Genomic DNA, 24,127 nt, shown 5'->3' on the forward strand with positions numbered 1-24,127 from the left:
GTTACTTGCAACTCACCTTTCCACAGAGGGTGAGGGGCATGTAAGTTACTTAACAGAGAAAAAAGTGGGGATTCCTCCCCACCCCCATACAATTCACAGAATCGAAGAATCTGAGAATCACTGGCTCCCAGAGACCACTGAGCATCACTGAGTAAGGAAAGGGAGAAAAGTGTCATCTCATCATGTCTTGGGGCCTGAGAGCTCTGACCCAATGGCCAAACTGCAAGATAGGTCCCAATCAGGACCCCCATATTAATGCATCCATCGTCACAAAGAAGCCCCTTGGGACCCCAACCCTCTCATAGTCAGGGGCACTATGGGCTGATACTTTCCGAGGCCCTCGGCATTTGCCATTTTCTACTTTGAAAAATCCGTTTCCAAGGTTTTAGGATTTCAAATATCTGCCATCATCCCTGTAGCTGACATTTATCTTGAATTCTCCATGTGCCAGTTACAGTTACAGTGCTGAACACTTCTCCCAAGTGGTCACATTCAATCCTCACCACAGTCTGCTGAGGTCCATCTTGTCATCATGGCCGTTATACGAGTGGGGAAAATGGAGGTGCGAAGTAGTCGAGCAACTTGCTCCGGATCACAGAGCTGGTGTGTCGGGGCACTGCTTTCCTTGGTGCCAGGTTTTGAAACCCCTAGATTTCCATAAGCCCAATGTCTCAGGATTTAAATTCTAGGATGCAATGATAGGGAGGTTCTGAGATTTGGAGATTCTTCTGGGGGAATTGAAGCTTGTGAGATTTTAAGGTTGTCTGAGAATTGGCAGCTGTAATTCCTCACTTCAGCAAGCACCCCCCTCCAACCAATGTTCAACAGGGGAGACCAACCCCCATGGGCTTCTCCTGACAGGCATTGTCTGAGACTCCCAGTCCTGGGCTCCTCAGTGCTCTGCGTGGCTTGCGGTTCTGTCATCCAACATCCACTCCAAACCCTCTGCAAGACTGACTTCAGGCCTGGTGAAGAGAAATTAGAAAGAGCTTTTTATTCACATGGTACAAACCTAGTGGCCAAGACCCACCCCTTCACCCCTTTACCTCTTTTCCTCCCCCACCTCCCAAGTCCTCAAATAAAGGAGAACCTCTTTCCTCAACTCAGACTCACCTTTCTGGAAAAGCCCAGAGCGGCCTAATGGCTTGGTATTGTGAAGATTAAAAAAAAAAAGGCGAATAGAAAAAAAATACCTAAAAAAAATCAGTCAACAATAAAAAAAAAGAAACCCAACCCTTCCTACTATTAGTTCAAAACAAACTTTCACTGGTTGAGACTTCTGAGTTGGTGGGACATGTCTGAGGACCAAAGATGGCCTGTGTGCCAGGCATCCAGAGGACACACCAAGGTGGGATGAGGTCCTCAGGTTGAGGCCTGCAGGGACCCTGTGTACAGCAGGGACTTAACAGGTATGTCATGTGGTTGGAAGCAAGAAAGAGGGTGAGGAATGTGCTTGTCAAGAAGAACTTCTGAGTAGCTGACTTTAGGGATGTCCCCAAGGTTAATGACCCCTTGCTTTCCATGGACTTGTATCTGAACATTTCCTACACTTCCTGTGTAACTATTTTCTAGGGCAGTTCCTAGAAGCTGAGGCTATGTTCCCTGCCCCAGGACCTTCCCCCCCTGAGGGGTCTGGTTTTCTATTTTAGGGTTAAATGTATGCACTGCACCCTACCTTAAACCCTCCCAAACCATCTCTCCTTTACTGTTACTCGTTCCATGTGAGGAGCAGCCAGAGAAATAGGAAGAAAACTGAATGTGAGTGGTGGCCCGAAGTCCCAGGAAGCTACTTGAGCGGGGCCTGGAGTGTGGTAGGGGTGCTACTGCTGCTGCTGCTGCTGCGAGCTAGGACCCTTGCAGAGTGAGAGCTGGGAGTCAGGTAGGCAGAGAGGGGCAGAGGTCACCACCTCCTCCCTGTACTGGACTATATCCTCTTGCATGGAAAACTGTCGGGGAGAGTAGGCAAGATTAAACAGAAAGGCAGGCGAAAGTCTTCAGAGAAGGGGGCCATTGATGAAGACTTGAAGGAAGTGAGGGAGGGAGTCATGTAGATATCTAAGTAATTCCAGAGGAAACAGCTAGTGCAGAGGCCCTGAGGTGGGAATGTGCCTGATTTGCCCAAGGTATACTAAGGAGGTTGGTGTGGTTAGAGTGGCATGGTGAGAGGAATAGGGGCAGGAGATGAGGTCAGAGAGGGAACTAGGGGTGGGGGTTAAATGATGCAGGACTTCATAGCCAATAGTGAGGACTTTGGCTTTTACTGAGAAGGAGGCCACAGATTTGTAAGCAGAGACATGAACTGTTTTAGGATTTAACAGCATCCCTCTGACTGCTGAGTGTAGAACTGACTGTAAGAGTGAGGGCAGAAGCAGAGGGACCAGTGAGAGGGAGGCTACTGCAATAGTCCAGGTGATGATGTGCTTGGTAGTGGAGTGGGTGAAGAGAAGGTGGATTTGGGGAATGTTTTGAATGGGTTGCTGACAAGATCTATTGAAGGATGAGAGTCTTTTGGGGCTAGACTAGGATAAAGACAATGCCTTACTGAGTGGGCAGGAAGGAGTCCCTGAACTACTTACCAGCTTGAACTCTTAGATGACAAAAAAATAAAATTCTATTTTGTTTAAGCTTCAATTATTTCATGATTTTTCTGTTACTTGCAGCTGAACATATTCCTTCCTTACCCATGACCCCTGGACATCAAGACATGTGAGTGGGTGGGGTGCTGCTGGGGGGACCACTTCCCTCCTAGGGATGCTGTCAGTCAAAACCTTGCATACAAGGTGAAATGTCTGAATGGATATGTTCAGTAGACAAAAGCTGCGATTCAGTTCCTACAGGAGCAGAGACCTCAAAGGGAGAATGAAAGGAGTTAACTAGATGGAGGAAGCAGAAGAAGCAGTGCTCTTGAGAGAGGGAACAGTAGGAACAGAGATGGGAACAGATAGAAGGGAGATGAGGCCACTGTGGGGTGTGGAGGGCTGAGTTAGGAAAAAAATACAGGGCTTAGATTTGTGCTTATGTTAGTGTCTGCCAATCTGCTCAATCAACTCTCGGGGACATATTCAGGCTCAGTGTTTTGTTGAGCTGGTTAGAAAAAGCTAATCTTACAAAACAGTTCAATTTCTCATTTGGTCATTCATTCAATAATAGTGCCAAGTCCTGGAGAATGCTTAGGATGACAATCAGGGGCATTCTTGGCTAGTGGCGCCACTCGAGCAAAGCCTTGATGATGGGCAGAGGAAACCAAGTAAGTGCGACAGCAGAGTCCGTTTTGCTTTCTTAGATCTCCCTAAGGTGCAGTCTAAATCTTTCAGGGGCTCTGGGCTTCACAGCTGGCGGGCAAAAGGGGGTCACGGAGGGTTGCGGAGAAGGTAAATCCATCCACCAGAGACATTCTATGGTTATGCAGCTTGACTACCCTACAGCCCAGACTGCCTACGCACCGTTCTCTCCTCTGGCTTCTTTATTGGCTCGTCATCCCTTCCTTCAAACCACCTAACACTCCCGTTGCCTCTTCTCTTTCATGTCCCGCCTCCGTGTCCCTCCGCATTGCCCTTTGAAGGCTCCCTGCTCCCGCTTTCACTGCCCACTACCATTGGCTTTGCCCCTCCATTCCTGCCTCCGAGTTCGCTCACACATCGTCTCCTGGACTCCTTCTAGCCTCCATATTGGCTGGTTCCACCCTTGGCACCGCCCTTTGAAGGCGTGCACGCTCACAAGATTCCCCATTGGTTCACTGCCGCCATTATCGTCACCTCCTCTGCGCCACCAGCGCGCGGCTCTCCATTGGCTGTTCGCGATCTCAGCTTGCATTCCCACTACCTACGTACGCAACCCAGGGATCTCCTACTTTTCGGGCCTCTCCGTCAGCTGCTTGCTGCCCCCGTCGCCTATAGCCATTCCATTTTCCCTCCGCCCGGATGCCAAACCTGCTCACATATCCCCATTAGTGGTACTACTTTTGCTCTCTTCATCCCAGACCCCATGCCACCCCCATTCAGGCCTCCCCATTGATTCACCAATCATCCCGCCTCCTACACCAAGCCCTCTTGAGCATCCCTATTGGCTGCATGCTTCTCCGGCTCTAGAGTCACCGCCTACGTCATCCATGCGCTGCTCCCCATTGGCTGTCTGCTACACCTGTCTTCATCTCTCTCCGCCTACGCCCCCTGTGAGCCAAACCTTCCCGTGCGGGCCTTCCCATTGGCTGCCCGCCCCTCCAGGCCCTGTTCCCACCGGCCCCCGCCGCCGGTGCCGTCGGTGCCGCCGCCGCCGCCGCCGCCGCCGATATGGCGCGCACGGCCCCTGTGGAGCCCCCGCTGCGGCCTCCTGCGCCCGCCTCGCCGGCCGCGGGCGAGCCCCGCACCTCTGTTGAGGCAGCGGTGGCCCCGCGGAGGGTGCTGTTTGCCGACGAGGCCCTGGGGCTGCCGCTGGCGCAGCTTCGCCGCTACCGGCCATGGGGCGGGCCCGGGGCGGGCAAGATGGCGGCGGCGGCCCGGCAAGATGGCGAAGGCGGCGGGGCCGACGAGGACGACGATGGCGAGGATGGGGATGAAGGGGAGGAGGAAGAGGAGGCTTGCCCCGAGCGCTCGTCGCTGTGCCCCGTCCCGGCCGGCGGGGGGTTTTACTTGGTGCCCTCATTTTCGCTGCCGCCTGCGCCGGGCCGTTTGGAGCGTTTGGGGCGCGTCATGGTGGAGCTGGAGGCACTGCTGCCGCCTCCCGGAGCGGTCCCCGGGGTTGCCGGGGTGTGGGTGCCTGGGGGACGCCCGCCGGTGCTGCGCGGGTTGGTGCGCGTGCTGAACCGCTCCTTCGAGAAGGCGGTGCACGTGCGGGCCTCACACGACGGCTGGGCTTCCTTCTGCGACCACCCAGCGCGCTACGTCCCGCGCAGTCCGCCGGGGACAGGAGCGGGAGGACCAGGAGCAGGAGATCCCATCCTGGATCTGGGCCTTGGCCTGGGCCCTGGCCAGGCGTCTGCCTCCTCGCCCGACGACGGCGGCCGCACCGACCGCTTTGCCTTCCAGCTGCCCTTTGCTGAGGGCGCGGGCGATGGGGCGCGCCTGGACTTCGTGGTGCGCTATGAGACCCCCGAGGGCATTTTCTGGGCCAACAACCACGGCCGCAACTACACAGTCCTGCTCCGGATTGCACCCGCTCCCACACCCACTGATGCTGAAGGGCTGCCCCAGCAGCAGCAGCTGGAGCCACAGCCCGAGTGCCAGGGTCCCGTGGAGGCTGAGGCCAGGCAGCTGAAGAGCTGCATGAAGCCGATGAGGCGCAGGTAATGTCTGCCAGCGCCACCTCCGCCAAGGCAGGGCTGTGTCTAGGATAGAGGACAAGCATCCTCATCTAGGAACCCCTTAGGCCTGCTCTCCAGGACAGGGAGGAGGGCGCATTCAGTCAGTTAGTCAAAGAATACTGGAGGCAAGACATGTGCTAGGCTTTTTAATTACTGGGATTCCATTCATTCATTTATTGAATTACACTGTAAAGCCCTGAACAAGACACATCTTTCCTGCCCTCAAGGATCATACATGCTCCTATGGGAGATAATTGGAAAAAAGTAAGCAGGCAAACAGGGAAAAGGTTAGTTGATTAGAGGAGAGTAAGGGGAGAGTTTGGGAGGGAATAGCTGTTTTAGGGTGTTTAGGGAGGGCCTTTGAGGAGGTGAGTCCTGGGTGATAAAAGTTATGTGCAGATATGGAGAGAGAGTTTCTAGAAAAGGAAAAGGAGGGCTCGAGGAGGTGCCATTTAAGCAGTCCTGGATGATAAAGAGGAGCATTATGCACATATATGGGAGCAGAGGTGTTCCAGGCAGAACAAGTGCAAGGTCCTGAGATGGTAATGAACTCGGTATGACTGTTGGGTGGTGTCCTGGAGTGGAGAAAGCTGCAGTGACATGGTAGTGTGGATCAGGGGCCTTGCCAGTGGGGGGCAGAGAATCTGACCCTAATTTGACATCAGGAAACCAGGGTTCCAAAGGGAGAAACTGGTAAAGGAAGTGATGGCGCCTGGCTTTTCCAATTTGGCTATATCTAACCTTGAATCCTGTGCACTCTCTTAGCTATTATGCTCTAATCTAGTCTGAGGCTTCCTGTGGAAGTGAGGGACTAAGCTTGTGCTCTCACAGGAAACATTGGCTCTGGCAGAGGCAGAACCAGATGGGCCTGGACATGAAGCTCACGCTCTTTGTTTTTGCCATACCGCCTGTGACTATTTGGAGCCTGGGAGAAAGCCAGTTAACCTAGGAGGCAAGATTCTTCTAGATTTTATCTATAAAGCTATGAATTCTTTAAGGGCAGCAGCTAGGCTTGATTCTTTTTGGAGTCACCTAAATCTAGCCTGGGATAAATAGACTGTGTACATGTGGGAAATGCAAACATTTCCTTGGTCCTGAGAGGACTGGAAATGGGAGTGCTTTTTGGACCTTGTATATGCTGGGAATTAGAAGCCTCTGGTTGCAGCAAGATGTTTGTGGTCCTGGCAAGGTCTTAGGCTGTGAGTGGTTCTGAAAGGTCTAGCTCAGCTGGTGGGCAGATATGCCTGGGTACTTGATCAAGCAAACAAGCACTCACTGACCTGTGATCCCCTAAATAACCTGAGGCGTAGTCTAAGAGTGGCAGGCAGCTCAGCTTTCCTTACAGTGTGGATTCTGGTATCTGCCTGGGATCAAATTCCAGATCTGCCATCTATTGGCCTTGTGAACTTGGCCAACTCATTTAGTTGTACTGTGCCTCAGTACCTTCATCTGTAAAACATAATTACAGTACTTACTTCACAGGAGGCAAGTAAGAGCACTCAGAACTGAGCTTGGCTCATAGTAGTCCCATATAAGTGTTAGCTAGTATTAGTACATAGGGAATCAATCACACGTATAATTCCTTGGATTCCCCTCCTAAACTCTGCCTGTCACCAACTATGTGGTCTTGCCTCAGTTTTATCATCTGCTAAAGGGACGTGACAGTCACTTTGGTTGGTAGCAAACGTGGGTTAAGTAACAAGCGTGGTGGTAAGCTATGAAAGTACAGTGGTTGGATTGTACTGATCTCTGCTAAGAGCTTCAAGTCCATTCTCTCCTGAGTCCTGTGCATGCTCTGTGCTGTAGGTGCTATGATTATGGCCATTTAACATAAGGGGAACCTGAGGTAGCTCAGAGAGGTGAGCCAGTTCATTCAGATTCACTCAACGTAGTGAGTGATAGGACCAGGGAGGAGATGCTAGGGGCATTTTTTAAAAAACTTTCTTAGAGGCCTGATAGGATTCAGAGCAAATTCTGCATTTTGCTCCTGGTGTTCCCAGCATGTTAACCTTTTCCTTTTTTTCTCTTTATTGAGAGGTATGGCTACATATAGTGCAATGATGTTATGTATGAGGCTCAATGGATTTTTACATATCTATGCCCTTATTGTAACCATCACCTAGATCAAGAAATTCAGCTATTCCAGTGCCCCAGAAACACCTTCGTTTTTGTCATTTTTCCCAAGTTGTCATCCGAAGTTGTGGGAGCACTGTCTGTAAGAAGCAACAGTTTGGGTAATGGAATTTGGTCATTTTAGAGTGTGAAAGGAAGGGAATGAAGAAATCAAAAACTTGCATGACCAAGGTGGGTGGGAGGGTGTTTTTCTTTTAAAATACATGGGCGGTTTTAAGGAGAAATTGAAGCATCCCGTTCAGACAATTGTTTTGGTATCTGGCCCCAGGTCTGTGGTTCCTAACATGACTTGTGATATTATTTTAAGTGGGCAGATGGCTTTTTGATAGCTTTTTTATCTTTTGATCTCAGCTCTTGCAGAAGGGAGGTTGGTGCTCACTGCAAGATCAGCGATAAGATTTTCTGTAGGTCGGTGGCTTTCTTGGCAAGTACATTTTAATTATTGTTTTAAAACCTGTGTGCTGCCAGTGACTTGGTGCGCTATTGAAGATCAGCCTACCCCTGCGACCCAGCCCTTTTGGGAAATGATGGAGGATCACTGTAACCCATGGGAGTCCTGTTGTGGAGGGCTTTCCATTCAGGAAGTGTTGGCTGCAGGCCCACTCTACCAGGCCCAGCCACATCAGGTAGGGGCACAGGAGAAGTTGGTCGTAGCCATCGGGATATAGCTCAGAAACTGACATGGCTGCATTCCCTGGGTCGCTGGACCAGGCTTTTGACAACCATTAGGCTTAGAGATGATCCATCAGCAAGCATTTATTGAGGGCCTCCTATGTTCTGGGCATGGTGCTAGGTTCAAACAGGGAAAAAGACACAGATTGGCACTGACATGTCAGAGGGCTTGTGGAACTGGGTGGAAAGAGGGCTTGTTGTGTGAGACCTGGCAGAGACCTCGCTCTTTGCTAGGCACTTGGCAGAGTATTTGCATCCAAAATGTCATTTAATCCTTACAGCGTGCCTGGTGAAATAGACTGTTCCATTCTTGGATGAACAAACTGAGGCTCCCAGAGTCCAAAGTCCTAGGGCTGGTGTGGGGAAGAGCCCTCCTGGTCTGCCTTAGCTTAACACCCTTAAGAGGTGTCCTATTCCTCTTAAAAACAAAGACCAAGAAAGCCTCAGCGTGGCCTTAAGGCACCCTCTGCCCTCTCACCCAGTCTGGCCTCAGTGGCCTCTAGTCTCACCTCATGCCGTCCTCTGCCTTCTGAGCTCCTGTCACCATTGTTTTTCAAGGTGCCTTGCTGTTCCTTCCTCAGGGCCTTTGCCCATGCTGTTTCCATCACCAGGAATGTTGGCCCCTTGCAGTCTCCTCATTTTGATCCTTCATTTCTAAGAGTACTTCCTCCAGGAAGCCTATTTATCCCAACCTCCTCAGGCCCATTTTTTCATAGTGCTTATCAGCCAAGTGAGCAAGCCCCGATAAGAGAATATTGTGTAGTAGAGCAGTTGAGCATTGCTACAAATTCAGGATAATTTTCCACCCTGCCTGGCAGTCCTATTTTTCTGACCTACTCTTGTCTCCTCCCTGATGTAACTCTTTCAAATGTTCTTTACCTTCAGACCCTTACTTCCTGCTTTAAAGAACCGAATAGAAACCATAAGAATGGAACTTCCCACAACTTGCAGCCCCCAAGCCTGCAAACTGATTTCCTTCCCTTGTGTTACAAAGGAGGAGGGGACCCTTTTCTTCCCTTAGACCAGTAACCCAATCATGTGCTCTGGGTTCCATTTTCTGTCACTTGCTCCAGAACCTGATATAATCAGTTTCCCTTTCCTGACAGCTTTTCACTGCCTTCCTCACCTGGTCCACTATTGGCCTTTATACTTGCCAGTGTCTCTATGGTCTTAAAAATCTGTCCTTTGACCCCCACCTCTGCACCTGCTGCTCCTGGCCAGCACCTAATCACCCTCCTCCCCTTCATTGCTGTCTCCCCTTTAAAAATTGCCTACACTTCTACATTCGCTTCAGCCTCCTGCATCTACTAGATTCTATAGGTGAGATTTTGATTTTCTTGAAGTGGTTGAGCACTTCTACTTAAAACTCTTTCTTCCCTTGCCTTGGGATCACTCTCTGCTGCTTTTCCTCTTAACTCCTTGGCCTTTCTCTTTCTCCATGCCCTTTCTTGTACCCTCATATATCCAAGCTTGGTGTCTCCAGTTAGCTGATGTCCCAAAGATGTCTCAAACTCCTCTTGTTCAAGGTTAAGTCCACCTCTCACACAGTGTGCTGAACAGGCTCTCACTCCCCTACCCCTCCCTTGCTTGTTTTCCTTTTAAGCATCTTGAGCTTTCCCTGACCTGTAGTCTGGGTCAGGGCCGCTTGTCCTAGGGCATTCTTTCCTTTTTCTGATGGCACTGACCTCTGTGGTTAGATCTTCATTAAGGGATTATTGGATAACCCTCTGCCCTGCTAGACTGTAAGCTCCGTGAGGGGTAGGGACATGGTCAGCTTTTGTTCACTTCTGTAATCCCGCAGGGCCTATCATGGTGCCTGGCACTTAACAGGTGCTTAATAAATGTTTGTTGAAAGAATGAGTGTGAGTATTTTTTTTTTTTGATGTCTTCCTTCACATTAAATTGTAAGCTTCCTGGATGGGCTTGCTCAACATTGTTTCCAGGGTTCTGTTACTGGGCTGATGCATGGTAAGGCCTCAATGATTTTTAGGTGTACCTGTAGCTGAATGGATGGGAATTCAACTTGCTTTCTGAGTTGGCAGCCTTAGGGGAAACCAGAATAATCAAAGTTGAAAAAGGGGTCATCTTAGTTGTCTGGAGAGTGAGGACCTAGCGTGAGTGATCCTCTTATTCCACATATAACTGGTAGGGCATCACAGTTAAGGACTTGGGGCTGAGGCCACATACTATGAAAGTGGCAGAGCTGGGATCTGAGCTGGGGCAGTTCTGCTCTAGTGGCCCAGTTCTTAACTGTTGTACCAGGCTGAGTGATGCGTCTTACCAGCTGGGCAATGTCGGACAAGTTGCTTCCCTTTTCAGAGCCTCAGTTTCCCTCAGTGGGAATGTGGAGGGGATTGTTGTTTATTAAGCACTTTATAGACAATTTCCCCTTATTTCCTCAATCCACCCAATAGCTCTCTGAGGTAGGTATTACTATTACTCCCACTTCACAGATGAGGAAACTGAGGCATAGAGTTTTAGCAACTTGCTCCAGGTCACACAGCTGGTAGGTTGCAGAGCTGGGTTACTCAAAGTTACATGTCATGACTCTATTGAGATGTGAAATATATTTACTGGATTTCAGCAAACATTAAAAGAAATAGTGTAGGAAATAATCAGTATATCACAACATGTAAAGGTAAGTGTTTCAAGAAAAGAACTGTTTATCATATATATGTATATATACACATGCATGGGATGTGCTGGGTTATGATGTACAATGTGTTTTATACTGTGGGTCATGGTCAAATGAGTGAAATCACTGCTGTAAAAGAAAATTCAGCACAATCAACTGCTCTCCCTTCACCCTGCTGGATCGTCTCTAAGTCCCAGAGTTGACACTGACACAGACCACAGCTGGGAAAGATAGAGCAATGCCCTACATAACTTGGTGGCTTTCACAGCTGCCTTCAAACCCTGTTCTTTTCAGAAAGCAGATGGCTCATGGTAACTAGGATTCCAGGTATCACAGGTCAGGTTTCTGAAGCCACCTGTCCCCCGCAGAGAATCAGACTTATCTTCAGGTTGACTGCACGAGAGCTGGGGTCTGCTGAGTTTCCCTTTGGGTTTCAGTACATGACCCACTTTGGGTTGGCCAAGTTCTTTGAAAACATGAGTGTTGGTGGTGCTCATGGAGGTGGTGAGAGTAGTGGTGTGACTGAAAATATGCTCCACTCAATGGGGGTTGGCAGCCCTCATTAGCTCACTGATTGTAGTGATTCACTGTTTTGTCCTTTTTGGCTGGCCTAGGCTGGGGCAGATGGTACCTCTGTCTGAAATCTCGCCCCCTGGTTTCTCTGGGTGCTGCTTTAAGCCAGCAGTCATTGAGTTTCCTGATGGCAGGAAGAATTTCCACATCCAGGAGGTTTCTAGGCTACATCGTTTTGACTAGTTTTCATGAGCAACCAAAGGATACATGCCCAGGATGTCCCTAGGCCTGTGTGCTCCAGCCCATTACTGCCCATTTCCCTTGAGGGGATACCACGTGGCATTTGTGGGGCTGGTGCCAAAAGCAGGTTTCCTTCTCGAAATTTGCAAGCACACTGGAGGTACAGTTTTGTTCTTAATCTCCCTCCCCATTTTTCTAAGAACCCCTCTCTGTTACTGATCAGTGAGTCAGTATACATTGGTACTCTATTTCTCTTACTAGCCTCCTTTTGGTTAAAGTCATAGCTTCCCTCGAATGTTTACTGTGAACGATAGTTTAAGGGTATTTAGGTTTTCCTTTTTTTTAAGTCTACGGTTTCAAACACTCTTCAAAATGGAGCCCTCTTTAGGTGTTGTCTGAGTGGCATGTAGTTAGTGGGTATAGAGACGTGGTTCTTTGAGCTTCAGTTTCCACATTTGTAAAAAGGGAAGGGTGTTGCTTTGATGGAAAGATGTGAAGGTTTTCAAATGACTTGGTGTATCAATGAAAAGTACCTGTGGTGGAGGGGCGAACAATAGGTGCTTGTGCCTCCTGCTTTCATTTCTGACTTCAGAAGTAGGGAATGACCTGTGTACTTCTGTTCACTTTGTGGATATTGGAATTGGCTAAATTACTTGACCTGATTTTTGGATGTTGCCCCTCTTTTCACCCTCCTCAGCAGCAGTAGAGATGATTTGGGAGCTGAAGGACTTGTTTTATTTTTTTTTCTCTCTCTTCCTTCAACTGAACTGTGGAGTTTTTTTTTTCCTGGTGGTTGACTGCATCCTGAGATCTGCCCCTTCTTTCTCACATACATTTAAGACTTGAGTGGCTTTTAGAAACCTGATTGTCGTGTATGTCAGTTCTGGGCCAGATGGCAGGAGACAGCTTGCCTAGTCTTGCCTCTGGGAGACAGGGCTGCCTTTCTGTCTGTGGGTCTTGAAGAACCTTGCTTTAGATCTTAGGAAGGTGACATTTTGTTTAATGAAAGACTACACCACAAAAGAAGTTGTGTCAGGCCACAAATCCAAAGACCTGGATTTTAGAGCCACTGAAGGGACTGGTACAGGACCAAACTGGTTTGCTTCTAATCTCCCTTTCTTATCCGTGGTGTGTAGGAGTTGATGGTTGGGCTCCTGGAATCACTCATTCTAGGCTGTGTAGTGTTCTCATTTAAAGATGGCTGGTGGGACACATGAGCCCTAGTCCATAGAGGAAGGCAGACAGTTTCTTTTGGAGCTTCTAGGCTCTAGATTTATATACATGGTTCAAACTTCTTTCTCAAGGATACTAATAAAAAGCAGTTCTTGGAGCCACTTCTGTGTCTGGTGGTTTCCTAGCCACGTGTTCCCATGAAGGCAGGGAAAGTGGAAATAAATATGGTTCAAATAAAAGCCTGAATGATGGAGGAGGGAGGGATCTTTTCTATTACTGCTGCCTACCTCAATTTACTGGAAAGGATCAGAGATGGGGTTGGAGTAAGACCCCATCTTCCTTACCCAAGAAGCAGCAATTTGTTGGTTGAAAGCAGTTAGGAGCTGAAAGACCTAGGTTTTGATTTTCACTATATGACCTTGAGCCATTTACTCAGCTTCAATTTCATCATCTGTAAGATGAGGATAATAATACTGCCTACTTCAGATGATTAAAAGTACCTATCTCATAGGGTTGCTGTGAGGATTTAATTAATAGTATATGTGGAACACTTAGGACAATGCCTAATACCATAGTAATTATTTGGCTCAGCTAGTGATATTCTGTTTCTGTGAAGGTAATTGATTATGTGTTTTCAAAATATTGCAACCATTTTGAGAAATGTCAACATCATCAAGTTACCCCTAGGAAGAAAAAGGTCTGAGCAATTGCCTCAGCTCCTGTCAGGTCTCTGAACATGTTTTAGTTAATGCTTCCCTCACTACCTTAATCTGTAAACATTTGATATTCATTTGTGAGAATGAGAACAGTGATTTCTCCATGATCTCCGTGACCCCACCCCTGGCAGGGACTGACTGAAATACACTTGGTTATACCACTCAGACCTTGAGGTCTGGCTTGCCTGGTGAAGGAGGACCAAGACCAACAAATATCTACAGTTGATTTAACCCCTTCTCTGTGCCAGGCTCTGGTATCTAGCTTGATGTCCTCATTTCTCTTGACTTCCCTGTGCTTGGTGTGTACCTGGATCCCCTGTGCTCCGTTTTAAGGTGAGGAGGGTGAGGCTCAGGGAGATTATGTGCCCCGCCAGGCTAATATGGTGATGATGGGTGGAGGGTTGGCAGAGGGACCCAGGCCTCTGTTACCCCAGGTTACTATCTTTTCTGCTGACCTTCCCATTCTCCAGTCGCTTCCTCTCTTTTGCTGCCTCCTGTCCCCCAAAGTCCTCACCTGCCCTTTCTTGGAAAAGATGAGTTCCTCCACAGCCAGGAAGATACCCTAATGAAATGATCCAAATTGTTTATAAAGCTATACCCAAAAACGTCTGCTGAAGCCTGCTTTGTGAGAGTAAAATGGAGGAAACAACCTAGCTGCTCAGTTGGAAGGGATTGGCTACATACCTTATGGTGTGCTCATATGATAGGAGTAGTAAGCAGCCATTTCAAATGTTTACATAAGTATGTAATGATGCTTCTTACTGTTAAATGGATAAAGCCAGCTGTGAAATTATATCTGCAGAATTTAAATGACTTCATAGGATGTCTGGAATGAAATTTTCCAAAATGGGAATGGTGATTGCCTCTGGCTGATGTGTGACTTTTTTATTGCTTTATGCTTTCTTGTATTTTGTAAAATTTTTACAATGAGTGTATAGGACTTTTATAATCAGGAGATAGAAGAAGGCAGCAGAAGAGAAAACAACAGCTGTCAGGTGAGGGTGGGCCACCACAGAGGCTCAGAAATTGCTGGTGGGTGGCAGAACTGGCCTCTCATGGTATCAGATCCATGTATTCTCTCCTCTGCCTCACAGGCCTAATGAGGAAGAGCTGAGGATGAAGAGCACAGATGATAATACCCCTGCTGTGGGTAAGCAATTGGCAGGTGGTGGGAATTTTAGCTTATATTTATCATTTTTTTCTTTCTCCCCTTTTCATTCTGTATAAATTAAGAGACACCCTCTACCTTAGACTGTCACAGAAAGCTTCAGAGGCAAAACTGTCAATGGCTGGAACAGATTTTCTTAACCAAACTAGGCCTGCCTTGCCCCAACACTGCCGTTCTCTTTTCTCCAACAGAGCGTCCTGATGTTCAAGAGTCAGTGGGTCCCCTCGTGGCTCCCACCCCTCTCCGTCCATGGCCACAGATGACACTACAGGTAAGCAGGCCCTGGCAGCCTCTGGATGCCTGATAGGAGGCTGGGTGGTGGGGGCTTGTTTGCTCTGGGACCACCCTAGGTTGAGGGGAGATTCTCCAAATCAGAACCTGATGATGAAGGGGCAGCATGCAGTTATTTACTGGGGCTTATCGAAATGTCATTTGTTAACTTAGTAAATATCTATTGAATGCTTGCTTTGTGCCAAGCACTGTTATGGATGCTGGGAATATAGTAGTAACCAAAAATGCTGTCTTCATGGGACTTATTTACATTTTAGTGGAGTGAGACATAACAAAACAAAATAATAGTTAAAATATATGGCATTTTACATGATGATGAGTACTAAGGAAAAAATGGAGGGGGGGAGAGAGAAAGAGAGAATGAATGAATGAGAATGAATGAATGGGGGGACACTTTTGCAACTTTAGATTTTAGAGTGGCCAGGGAAGGCCTTAGTGTAAGTGAGATTTGAGCAAAGATCTGAAGAAGGTGAGAGAGCCATGTGGATAACTAGGGGAAGAATGTCTTGGCAAGTACAAAGTCCCAGAGGTGGGGCCGTGACTAATGTGTGTGATATATAGCGAGGAGCAGTGAGTGAGGGGGAAGTGGAAGGAAATGAGGTTAGAGAGGTGGCAGGGATAGACTGTGTTGTGCCTCATGGGCCATGGATATGACTTGGCTTTTACTCTGAGCGACAAGGGAGCCACAGGAGGATCATGAGCAGAGGAGAGCCATGATCTAACTAGGATTTAATAGGTTCTCTCTGGCTGCTGTGAGGGATGTAGATTGTAGGAACAAGGGCAGAAGCAGAGGGACTGTGATGAGGAAGCTACTGCATTGGTCCAGGCAAGTGATGCTGGTGCTGGCAGGGAGGTAGAGAAATTCTGGAGTGGGGTGCGTGTGTGTATGTGTGTTTATTACAAAGATTTTCAAGAATAGATAAAAGACTAGTGTAATGAACCCACTTTAGTTTCAACAAGTCACCCAGCTTCAACAAATTTCAGCATATGTCTATTCCTACTTTTTCATATCCTGCCCCTCCCCTCCCATTCTCTATAGGATTATTTTGGAAAAAAACCAGACATTATCCTATCCATAAATACTTCAGTTTGTGTCTCGGAAAATCAAGAACTCTTAAACAAAAGTGCCATCATCATACTTCAGAAAATTAACAATAATTCCTTAGTATCATCAAATGTTCGATCAAAGTTCATATTTCCTTTTGTTTTAGGATCCAGACAAGGTTAACACATTGCATTTGGTTGATGGATCTTTCTAGATTTTTAAATCTCCCCCACTGTTTTTGCAATTTGATCAAGAAACCTTGTTTGTCCTGTAGTTTCCCATAGCCTGTATGTGACTGATTGCATCCATGTGGAAACACATTTCTCATCTTATTTTTTATTAAATTATTAATTCTATTTAATTAATTTGATCTATTGTTAAATTAATTAAACTATTAATGTTCTAGAGTTAATTTCTTAGATATAATCTATTATTAATTTAAATAGAATCAATTATATTGTGTTTAATTTACTTATTCCCACTTCATTTATTAGCTCGAAATTTTCTCTAAAGAAAAACTTTCTCACATTCACTGTCTGGCTACCTTGACAGAATATACCTTGAAGGTATATAGTTTATATAGAAAAAGCTATGTAAATACTTAATTTTCCCCCTTTTATTTACCAGTCTTCAGAAGAAACGAACTTCTACAAAGGTGACCAAATAAAGGATTTTGTTTTTGGTATATCATTATTAACTCATGAGTTTTAAACATATTTGATGAGTTTCAATTCATTGTCCTTATTTATTTTGATGCTTAAATTGAATTGCCTCTGGCCAGTGGAAGCTTATTTAGATTGGCTTCAGAGTCCTTTTGACACATACCCATCATTCTTTGAGCACTTCCTGACATTCTGGTATGGCAGTATGTCCCAGACTCATTTCGTACTTTACTTGCCCTAAAAATGAAACAGCCATTTATTTGAGGAGCCTTGGTTCCTTTTAGTGGAGAATGATATTTAGATCTGGGTGCTAGGTGTACTTGTTGCTACTAGGTTGGTCATTGTTTCCAGGCCTTGTTAAAGACAGAGCTAAGAAATAATTTTTTTTTAAAGAAAAACACAAATTCATATGGATATTCTGGTTATGTTTTGGAGGTCAACCAACAGTATTTACTGACAGTCATTCAGCAAATATTGGTGCCCACTGAATTCCTCAGCTTTATAATCTTCAGGAAGCCTCCTTTTACTTCATTTAATTTAGTTATTTTAATATAGACAACATAGTCTTTGGAATTTAGAGAATTATAGAGAGCTCTTTAAAATTTTTATCTGGAAATACCTGTGGGGCTGGGTATGGGATGTTACCAGTTCTTACTGTCTCTGCTTATCCCGTCCCCTCCTCTACTTCATTTCCTTCCCTTTCTCCCCCCCTTCCCGCCCCCCCCCCAATGGTTCCAGGTGTCTGAAGTTACAGTGACTGGCAAACCCCCAGAGGAAGGTGACGTCCCCAGAAGCAGGCTGCCTGTGGCTTTCGCAGAGGTCCACCAGGCACCGGCCATCAGGATTCCCCCTTCCTCCTCTCTCTGTGGCCTGGGTGGCTCCCCCAGGGACCAGGCCTCAGGGCCTGATGCAAGTGAGGGAGCAGCTGGGCCTCTCCTGGAACCTAGCCAGCAACAGGTGGAGGCCATGTGGGAAGTGTCAAGCGAGAATGGAAGGGGGCAAAAGGACCCCATGGTGGGGGCTATTACGGACGAACCACCTGGGGGTCTGGAGGTTGTGAGTGGGTTGGAGGAGCTGCTTGGTGAGGACACCATTGACCAGGAGCTGGAACAGCTCTACCTGTCCCACTTGAGTCGCCTGCGGGCTGCTGTGGCTGCAGGTGGGGCAGGAAGTGGTGGGGAGGGCTCCACAGATGGGGAGGTATCCCCCAGCCATCCCCTGGGCATACTCACGGACCGCGACCTGATCTTGAAGTGGCCTGGCCCTGAGCGGGCCCTGAACAGTGCTCTGGCCGAGGAGATCACACTGCACTATGCCCGGCTGGGGCGTGGTGTGGAGCTCATCAAGGACACCGAGGACCCTGATGAGGGGGAGGGTGAAGAGGGGCTCTCCATGATACCTTCCAGCCCAGAAGGGGGCACTCCCAAAGAATCGCCTCCGGAAATCCTCTCCGGGGCCCAGTTGGTGGTAGCCACTATGGGAGATGTATGGCTCCCGTGGTTAGAGGGCTCAGGATGTGACAACCCTCTAGTTCTGGGTAAAGAGGGTCAGTTCACTGGGGATCCAGAGAAGAGGATGGGCAAGGACACTGACTCTTTGCACATGAATAGAGTAACATCTGGGTCCCTGGGAGGGACAGAATCCCATATGGAGTTAACCACTGAGTGGGCAGACAGCTCGGTTCCTGTATCTGTCAGGGAGCCAGCTGGTGCAGTTCTACAGGGGCAAAATCTCACCCTCCTTGGTACTTTGGGGGCTGAAGTATGCCCGTCTAGCCTGGTGTGGCCTCATGTGAGCTCCCAGGATGAAGAGGGTTCAGGCCTAAGTCTTGAGCCCCCAAAGAGGTCTCCCACTCTAGCAGCTCCTGCAGAATGTGTGTGTGTTTCACCTCCCCAGCTCTGGGGGCCCTTGACCCAGACTCTGGGGGTTCTGGCTGGCCTGGTGGTGGTCCCTGTGGCTCTAAATAGTGGTATGTCCCTCCTGATACTTATGCTTTGCCTCTCTTTGGCCTGGTTCTTGTAGGAGCTGCTTGTGGGACCAGCAATAACAGGCGTCTCCCTCTCTGGGATCTGGGGAGGGGCAGCCGTTGCACCAACCCCAGAGGGTTCAGATGGGATGAATGGCCTGTACAGTGAGGGGTCCTTTGCTTCTAAGGATGCTTGACTGGAGAGAAGCTTCCCCAACCCTAAGCTCTCTAGTCAGCACAGGACTGCTATGGTGATACCAGTGGAGAGGAACAGGGGAGAGATGGATGGTAGGAATGAGAACTTTCAAAATGGAAATGGGAATGTCCTCCATGCCCCCAGCCTGTATTTATTTTTGTATAATTCTCTGGATGAGGGAGAGTGGTCATGAGCTGGTCTTGGGGCACAATTACCCAGAGATATATTTATTAACAGCCAACCTGTACAACCTGCTGGAGCTTTATTTTTAATTTAATTTATATAGAGTAACTATTATTATATGCCACAATAGAGCTCTATGAGAAATGATGTGTCTTGCTGTGCAGTGTTTTTCTGTTCAGAAATGAGTGTGCAGAGTGGTCACATTCTATGAGAGGACCACAGTAGGGAGTGGGAGGTGGGATGTGGTCATTCCTGCTGCTGCTACTTCAATATGTCCTTGAGGATCTGTGTCACCTCACTGTATAGTCCTAATATGTGTGATCTGGTGGTCTTTAGGGGGCAGGTCTTTTGGTCATTTCTACATTCTGCCAGGGAGGGAGGAAGAATGGTGGCCACATGAGGGTTTGGTGTTTACACATGTGGTTGTGGTGGTGGATATGGTCAGCTGTGGATATGGGGATTTTGGTTGTGAATCAGCCACAAGGTTTCAAAGTTACTGGAAAAAAAGCAGCCTTTGACACCAGCAGGGAAACCCTTCTGCCCTCAAATTGGTAAGGCTTCAGAAAGGACAGTGGAGTTTATGTAAAAAATTCATACCAGAGTTGCCATCCATAGACATTGCATTCTAACTCTAAACAGGAAACCCAGAAGCTTTGAAATAAATGATAATATATTTACTGTATGCAAATTAAAAACTCAGCAAAATGGAACCATATATTTATTTACTTCCCTTCACAGCAAAAAATTTGGTTTTAATGTTTTTTTTTTTTAATCAGCTTTCTTCAGTTCTTCTCTAGGGCTCCAAAGTTTTTCTGAAATAGCCCCATTCAGATTTTTTTGCCCAACCACTTCAGCAAGAGTACTAAATTACTGATGACATGCACATTGTTATACCAATGGTCCAGTCTCAGACCTCATCTTACTTGATCTGTTGGTAGCATTTGACATGGTTGATCATTTCCTCAACCTTGACATCCTTTCTTTACTTGGTTTCCACAATACCACACTCTTCTAGTTTTTCTCTTTCCTCGCTGAATACTCTTCTAAAACAGTTCCTGACACATAGTAGGTTCTCAGAAAGTATACCTTGAATTAAATCAATGAAGGAACAAATAAATGTATGTGGGGAAATATAGAGAGACTGTTAGAGAACTTAGTTGGTCATTCAGTGGTTATAAGCTCCATTTCATTCCATAATTGTTGACTGACCACCTCTGCTTTCCTCTGAGGACACAGAGGAAGGTGCTCGCAGTCTATGGAGGAGATGGACACAGAAATAATTTCAGCGCAGTGTGGTTTCCATTAATTAATGGCGTTGGGTACAGTGGACTGTGGGGACCCCAGGACAGATGCTTAGCCCAGTGTGGGGACTGAGTTTTTAAAAATGAGAAAGAATCTACAAAGCAATAAAGAGGAAGAGAGGGCAGAACAGTCAGAAGGAATGACATCGCAGAGTTCTGGAAGTGGAAAACAGCTAGTGGAAACAAATCAGCATACCCATATTCCACCTGTCTTTCAATGAGGACATTCTGACTTTGTCAAATATCAAAGTCCACATGTGTTGGTGTCCTTCCTTTGTTGTGATAATTTGATCAGTGTTTAAAAAGGCAACTTTATGGCAATTGGGTTGAAAAAAGAAATAAAATGGACAAATTACTACAGACATATCTTGCAAAACTGTCTTAACAAAAAGGGGAAATTTGAGTAGTCCTGTTCAGTAAAAGAACCTGTAGCTAAAGGTCTTTCCACACAGAAATGGTCCTGATGGGTTTGCTGGTGAAACACTCAAGGAACGTGTAATTCCAATGTTACAAAAGCAATTCTAGAGTGTAGAAAAAGGGGACATTCCTAATCCATTTTATGGGGCCGATGTAATCTTGATACTAGAACCTGATGAGTGAAAAGATATTACAGAACAATCTCAAGAAAATAGATACAAATATTTTAAACCAGTGATAATTGCCTGTGTTAGTCTTTTCAGACTGCTATAACAAAATAGCACGACTATGTGGCTAATAAACAACTAACATTTATTTCTAACAGTTCTGGAGTCTGGGACATCAAAATCAAGGTGTCAGCAGATATGGCATATTGTGAGGCCAAATTAATGGTTCATAGACATCTGACATCTCACTACGTCCTCACAGAGTAAAGGGACAAGGCCAATCTCTGGGGTCTTTTTCATGAAGGCATTAATCCCGTTCATAAGAGCTCTACCCTCATGACCTAATTACCTCGAAAGGCTTCACCTTCTAGTTACCATCACATTGGAGATTAGGTTTCACTATATGAATTTTGGAGGGACACAAACATTCAGTCTATAGCACTACCAAAGTTCAGTACAGATGCTCTTTGACTTATAATGGGGTTATTTCCCAATAAACCCATTGTAAGTTAAAAATATAGTTAAGTTGAAAATGCATTTAATACACCTAACCTACCAAACATAGCTCAGCCTAGCCTACCTTAAATGTGCTCAGAACACTTACATTAATCTATAGTTGGGCAATTAGCTTGAGTTTCACCTAAAGAATAATTGCCTTTCTCTTCTCGCCAGGAGCAGAAGACACAGATGGGTGTTTTGTAGATGTGATAGGATATGAAAACTCAAAATATAACAATCAAAACATGATGGTAACAAAACACTAGAGTATCAGTTGTTTATTCTTGTGGCTGCATGACTGACTGGGAGCCTTGGCTCGCTGCCACTGCCCTGCATCACAAGAGAGTACTGTACTGTATATCGCTAGCCCAGGAAAAGCTCAAAATTCAAATTTTGAAGTATGATTTTTACTGAATGTGTATCGTTTTTGCATCACCATGAAGTCAAAAAATTGTAAGTCAAACCGTCGTAATTCAGGGATTATCTGTACATTAAAAAAATATAACCAAGTTGGATTTATTCTAAAACTTCACTCTGGTTTAACATTTGAACTCCATTGGCATAATTTGTCCATTAGCAAATTAAAGGAGAAAACCACAAAGGAGAAAGGGTCATAAAATTCGACATCTGTGCATGATTTAAAAAATCTTAGCAAGTTAGTTGAATAACTTTCTTAACATAAAGGGTATCTATGAAGATTTACAGTAAACTACATACTTAGAAGTGAAATGTTAAGACCTTTGATATTTGGAATGTGGCAAGTGTGCCTGCTATCAACATTTCTCAGCATTGTACTGGAGGTCCTAGCAAGCACAATAAGGCAAGGAAAAGAAATAAAATATTTAAAGATTGGAAATAAAGAACAGAACTGTCATTATTTGTAGATGATACCATTGTGTATGTAGAAAATCCAAAATAATCCATGGATAAATTATTAGAATTATTAAGAATATAAAGATTTCTGATTCAAAATCCATATTTAAAGATCTCTTCCTTTTATATGCTAATGACTGGAAATTTTTAATAAAGATACCATTTATGAACTACCTAGAAATGAACAAAAGAGCAAGATCTTTTTTGAAAAAAAAAAAAACCTTATTGAAAGACATTTAAAGAGACCAAATAACTAATAATGTGTTCAGCAAATGCAGAGTCAGTGTCATTAAGCTGTCAGCTCCCTCTAAACTCTTGTAGGTTAGATGCACATCCAGTCATAATTCCAATAGATTTGTGTGTGTGCGTATCATAACAAGCTCATTCTTAAATTTATGTAGAAGTGCCAACTAGCCAGGACACCCATACTTATTATAATACTTATTATGTAGCAATTAAGATGGTATAATATTGCTCTAAGGATAGACAGACTAATAAAAGACCATTGGTCAGAAACAGACCTACACATACGAAGATACAGAATAGGTGGCCAAGGAGGTATTGTGAGACTAGAGGGGGATGGCTGGACTTTCAATAAATGGAACAATTGGTTATCCACGTTGAAAAAAATGAAATTGGATCCTAACTCACAACACAAAAATAATTGTGGGTGGATCCAAACCTAAATGTGAAAGGCAAAACAAAAGAATTTTAAGAATTTAACAGAAAAATACCTTCATAAACTCATTGTAGAGAAGTTTTTCTTAAACAAGACACAAAAACACTAACCATAAATGAAACTTATGAAATATTCAATTACATTAAAATTAATAATGTCTGTTGATCAGAAGACACCATAAAGAGTGAAAACCACAAATTGGGAGAAGATAATTGAAGCACATGTGGGTGGTGATAGGTTCAAACCTAGAATATATTAAAAACTACAAATAGAAAACCCAGACATTCCAATAAGTGTATAAATAAATTGTATATTCACAGAATGGAATATTGTACAATGAGAGTGAAAGATCTACAACTACATGGAATAGCTTGGATGAATTATGCAGACATGATGTTGAGCAAAAGAAGCCAAATACAAATGATTATAAACTATATGACCCATTTACACAAAGTTCAAAAACAAGAAGAGCAAATTCATTACTAATGGTAAAATTATAAAGAAGAGCAAGGGAATGATTATCACCAAGTCATGATAGTGTTTAGTTTTGGAGGAGGGAGAGATGTGATTGGGAAGGGACCCAGGGGACTTCTGGAATATTGATAATAATCTGCTTGGACCGGGTGGTCGTTAGTGGATATGGAATTAATATTCATTAACATGTACATTTCACAGTAAAAAAAAAACAACTAAAACAAAAGGCAGTGAGAAGTGGGAGTAAAGTGGCTCTCTGGGACTCCTCCACACAAACTGGTGACCCCAGTTTGTTTAGACCATGAAGTATAGGTTGTCTACTTCCTTCAGAACTTCCCCTGGGTTCAAGGTCTTGCTTTCAGTCCTGGAAGTTACCAAGGCTCCCTCAGGCCTGTCTGTAGAAGTCATGTTTTTGGGAACTGTTTATTCTGTGTCTCTTGACATGAGCCATAGTGTGGGGACATCCCTATCTCTCAGGGGATAGATAAGATCTGTCATTTTGTCCTCAGATGTTGGAGTCCATCTCCCATTGGACCTCATTCATATGTGGTTTTAGAACCTGGCAGATCTCATTTAAAAGCCAAAACCCCAAGCCCTGGTTGTGTGACCTTGGATAAGTTACCTGACCTCTCCTAGCTTTAATTCCTTATTCATAAAAGGGAGCTAATGCCCACCAGGCAGAGTAGTTATGAGCTTTGGGGAAAATATGTGTAATGGCTCTCACTAATGACCACATTTGACTGATCTAGTAGTCCAGGCAGTGTAGCAAGGTGGGCAAGAGGAAGGGCTCTGGAGTGACAGTCTAGGACAAAATTGCTACCATGTC

General features: G+C 45.6%; 1 protein-coding gene across 3 annotated transcripts; it reads left to right on the plus strand.

Moving 5' to 3' along the window:
- The first annotated feature begins 944 nt into the window (after window positions 1-944).
- Window positions 945-22,375, plus strand: PPP1R3F (protein phosphatase 1 regulatory subunit 3F). Of its 3 annotated transcripts, none has more exons than XM_016153282.2 (4): window positions 945-1,409; window positions 14,476-14,531; window positions 14,741-14,820; window positions 17,286-22,375. In XM_016153282.2, exons 2-4 carry the CDS (start codon window positions 14,498-14,500, stop codon window positions 18,567-18,569), a joined length of 1,398 nt encoding a protein of 465 aa, XP_016008768.2. In that variant the 5' UTR covers window positions 945-1,409; window positions 14,476-14,497; the 3' UTR covers window positions 18,570-22,375. The 3 variants fall into 3 exon arrangements, with proteins under 3 accessions (XP_016008768.2, XP_016008769.2, XP_016008767.2); XM_016153283.2 differs by lacking the exon at window positions 945-1,409 and adding an exon at window positions 3,184-3,247; XM_016153281.2 differs by lacking the exon at window positions 945-1,409 and adding an exon at window positions 4,269-5,281.
- The last annotated feature ends 1,752 nt before the right edge of the window (window positions 22,376-24,127 follow it).

The sequence above is a fragment of the Rousettus aegyptiacus genome, unplaced genomic scaffold (assembly GCF_014176215.1).
Source record: "Rousettus aegyptiacus isolate mRouAeg1 unplaced genomic scaffold, mRouAeg1.p scaffold_m13_p_9, whole genome shotgun sequence".
In the NCBI taxonomy this organism is placed as follows: domain Eukaryota; kingdom Metazoa; phylum Chordata; class Mammalia; order Chiroptera; family Pteropodidae; genus Rousettus; species Rousettus aegyptiacus.

Excerpts from the sequence above, each read along its gene's own strand:
- PPP1R3F (XM_016153281.2), top strand. The coding sequence starts at position 4,290 with ATGGCGCGCACGGCCCCTGTGGAGCCCCCGCTGCGGCCTCCTGCGCCC. Across the intron at positions 5,282-14,475 it reads ATGAAGCCGATGAGGCGCAG|GCCTAATGAGGAAGAGCTGA; the intron begins GTAATGTCTGCC and ends TCTGCCTCACAG. Across the intron at positions 14,532-14,740 it reads TGATAATACCCCTGCTGTGG|AGCGTCCTGATGTTCAAGAG; the intron begins GTAAGCAATTGG and ends TTTCTCCAACAG.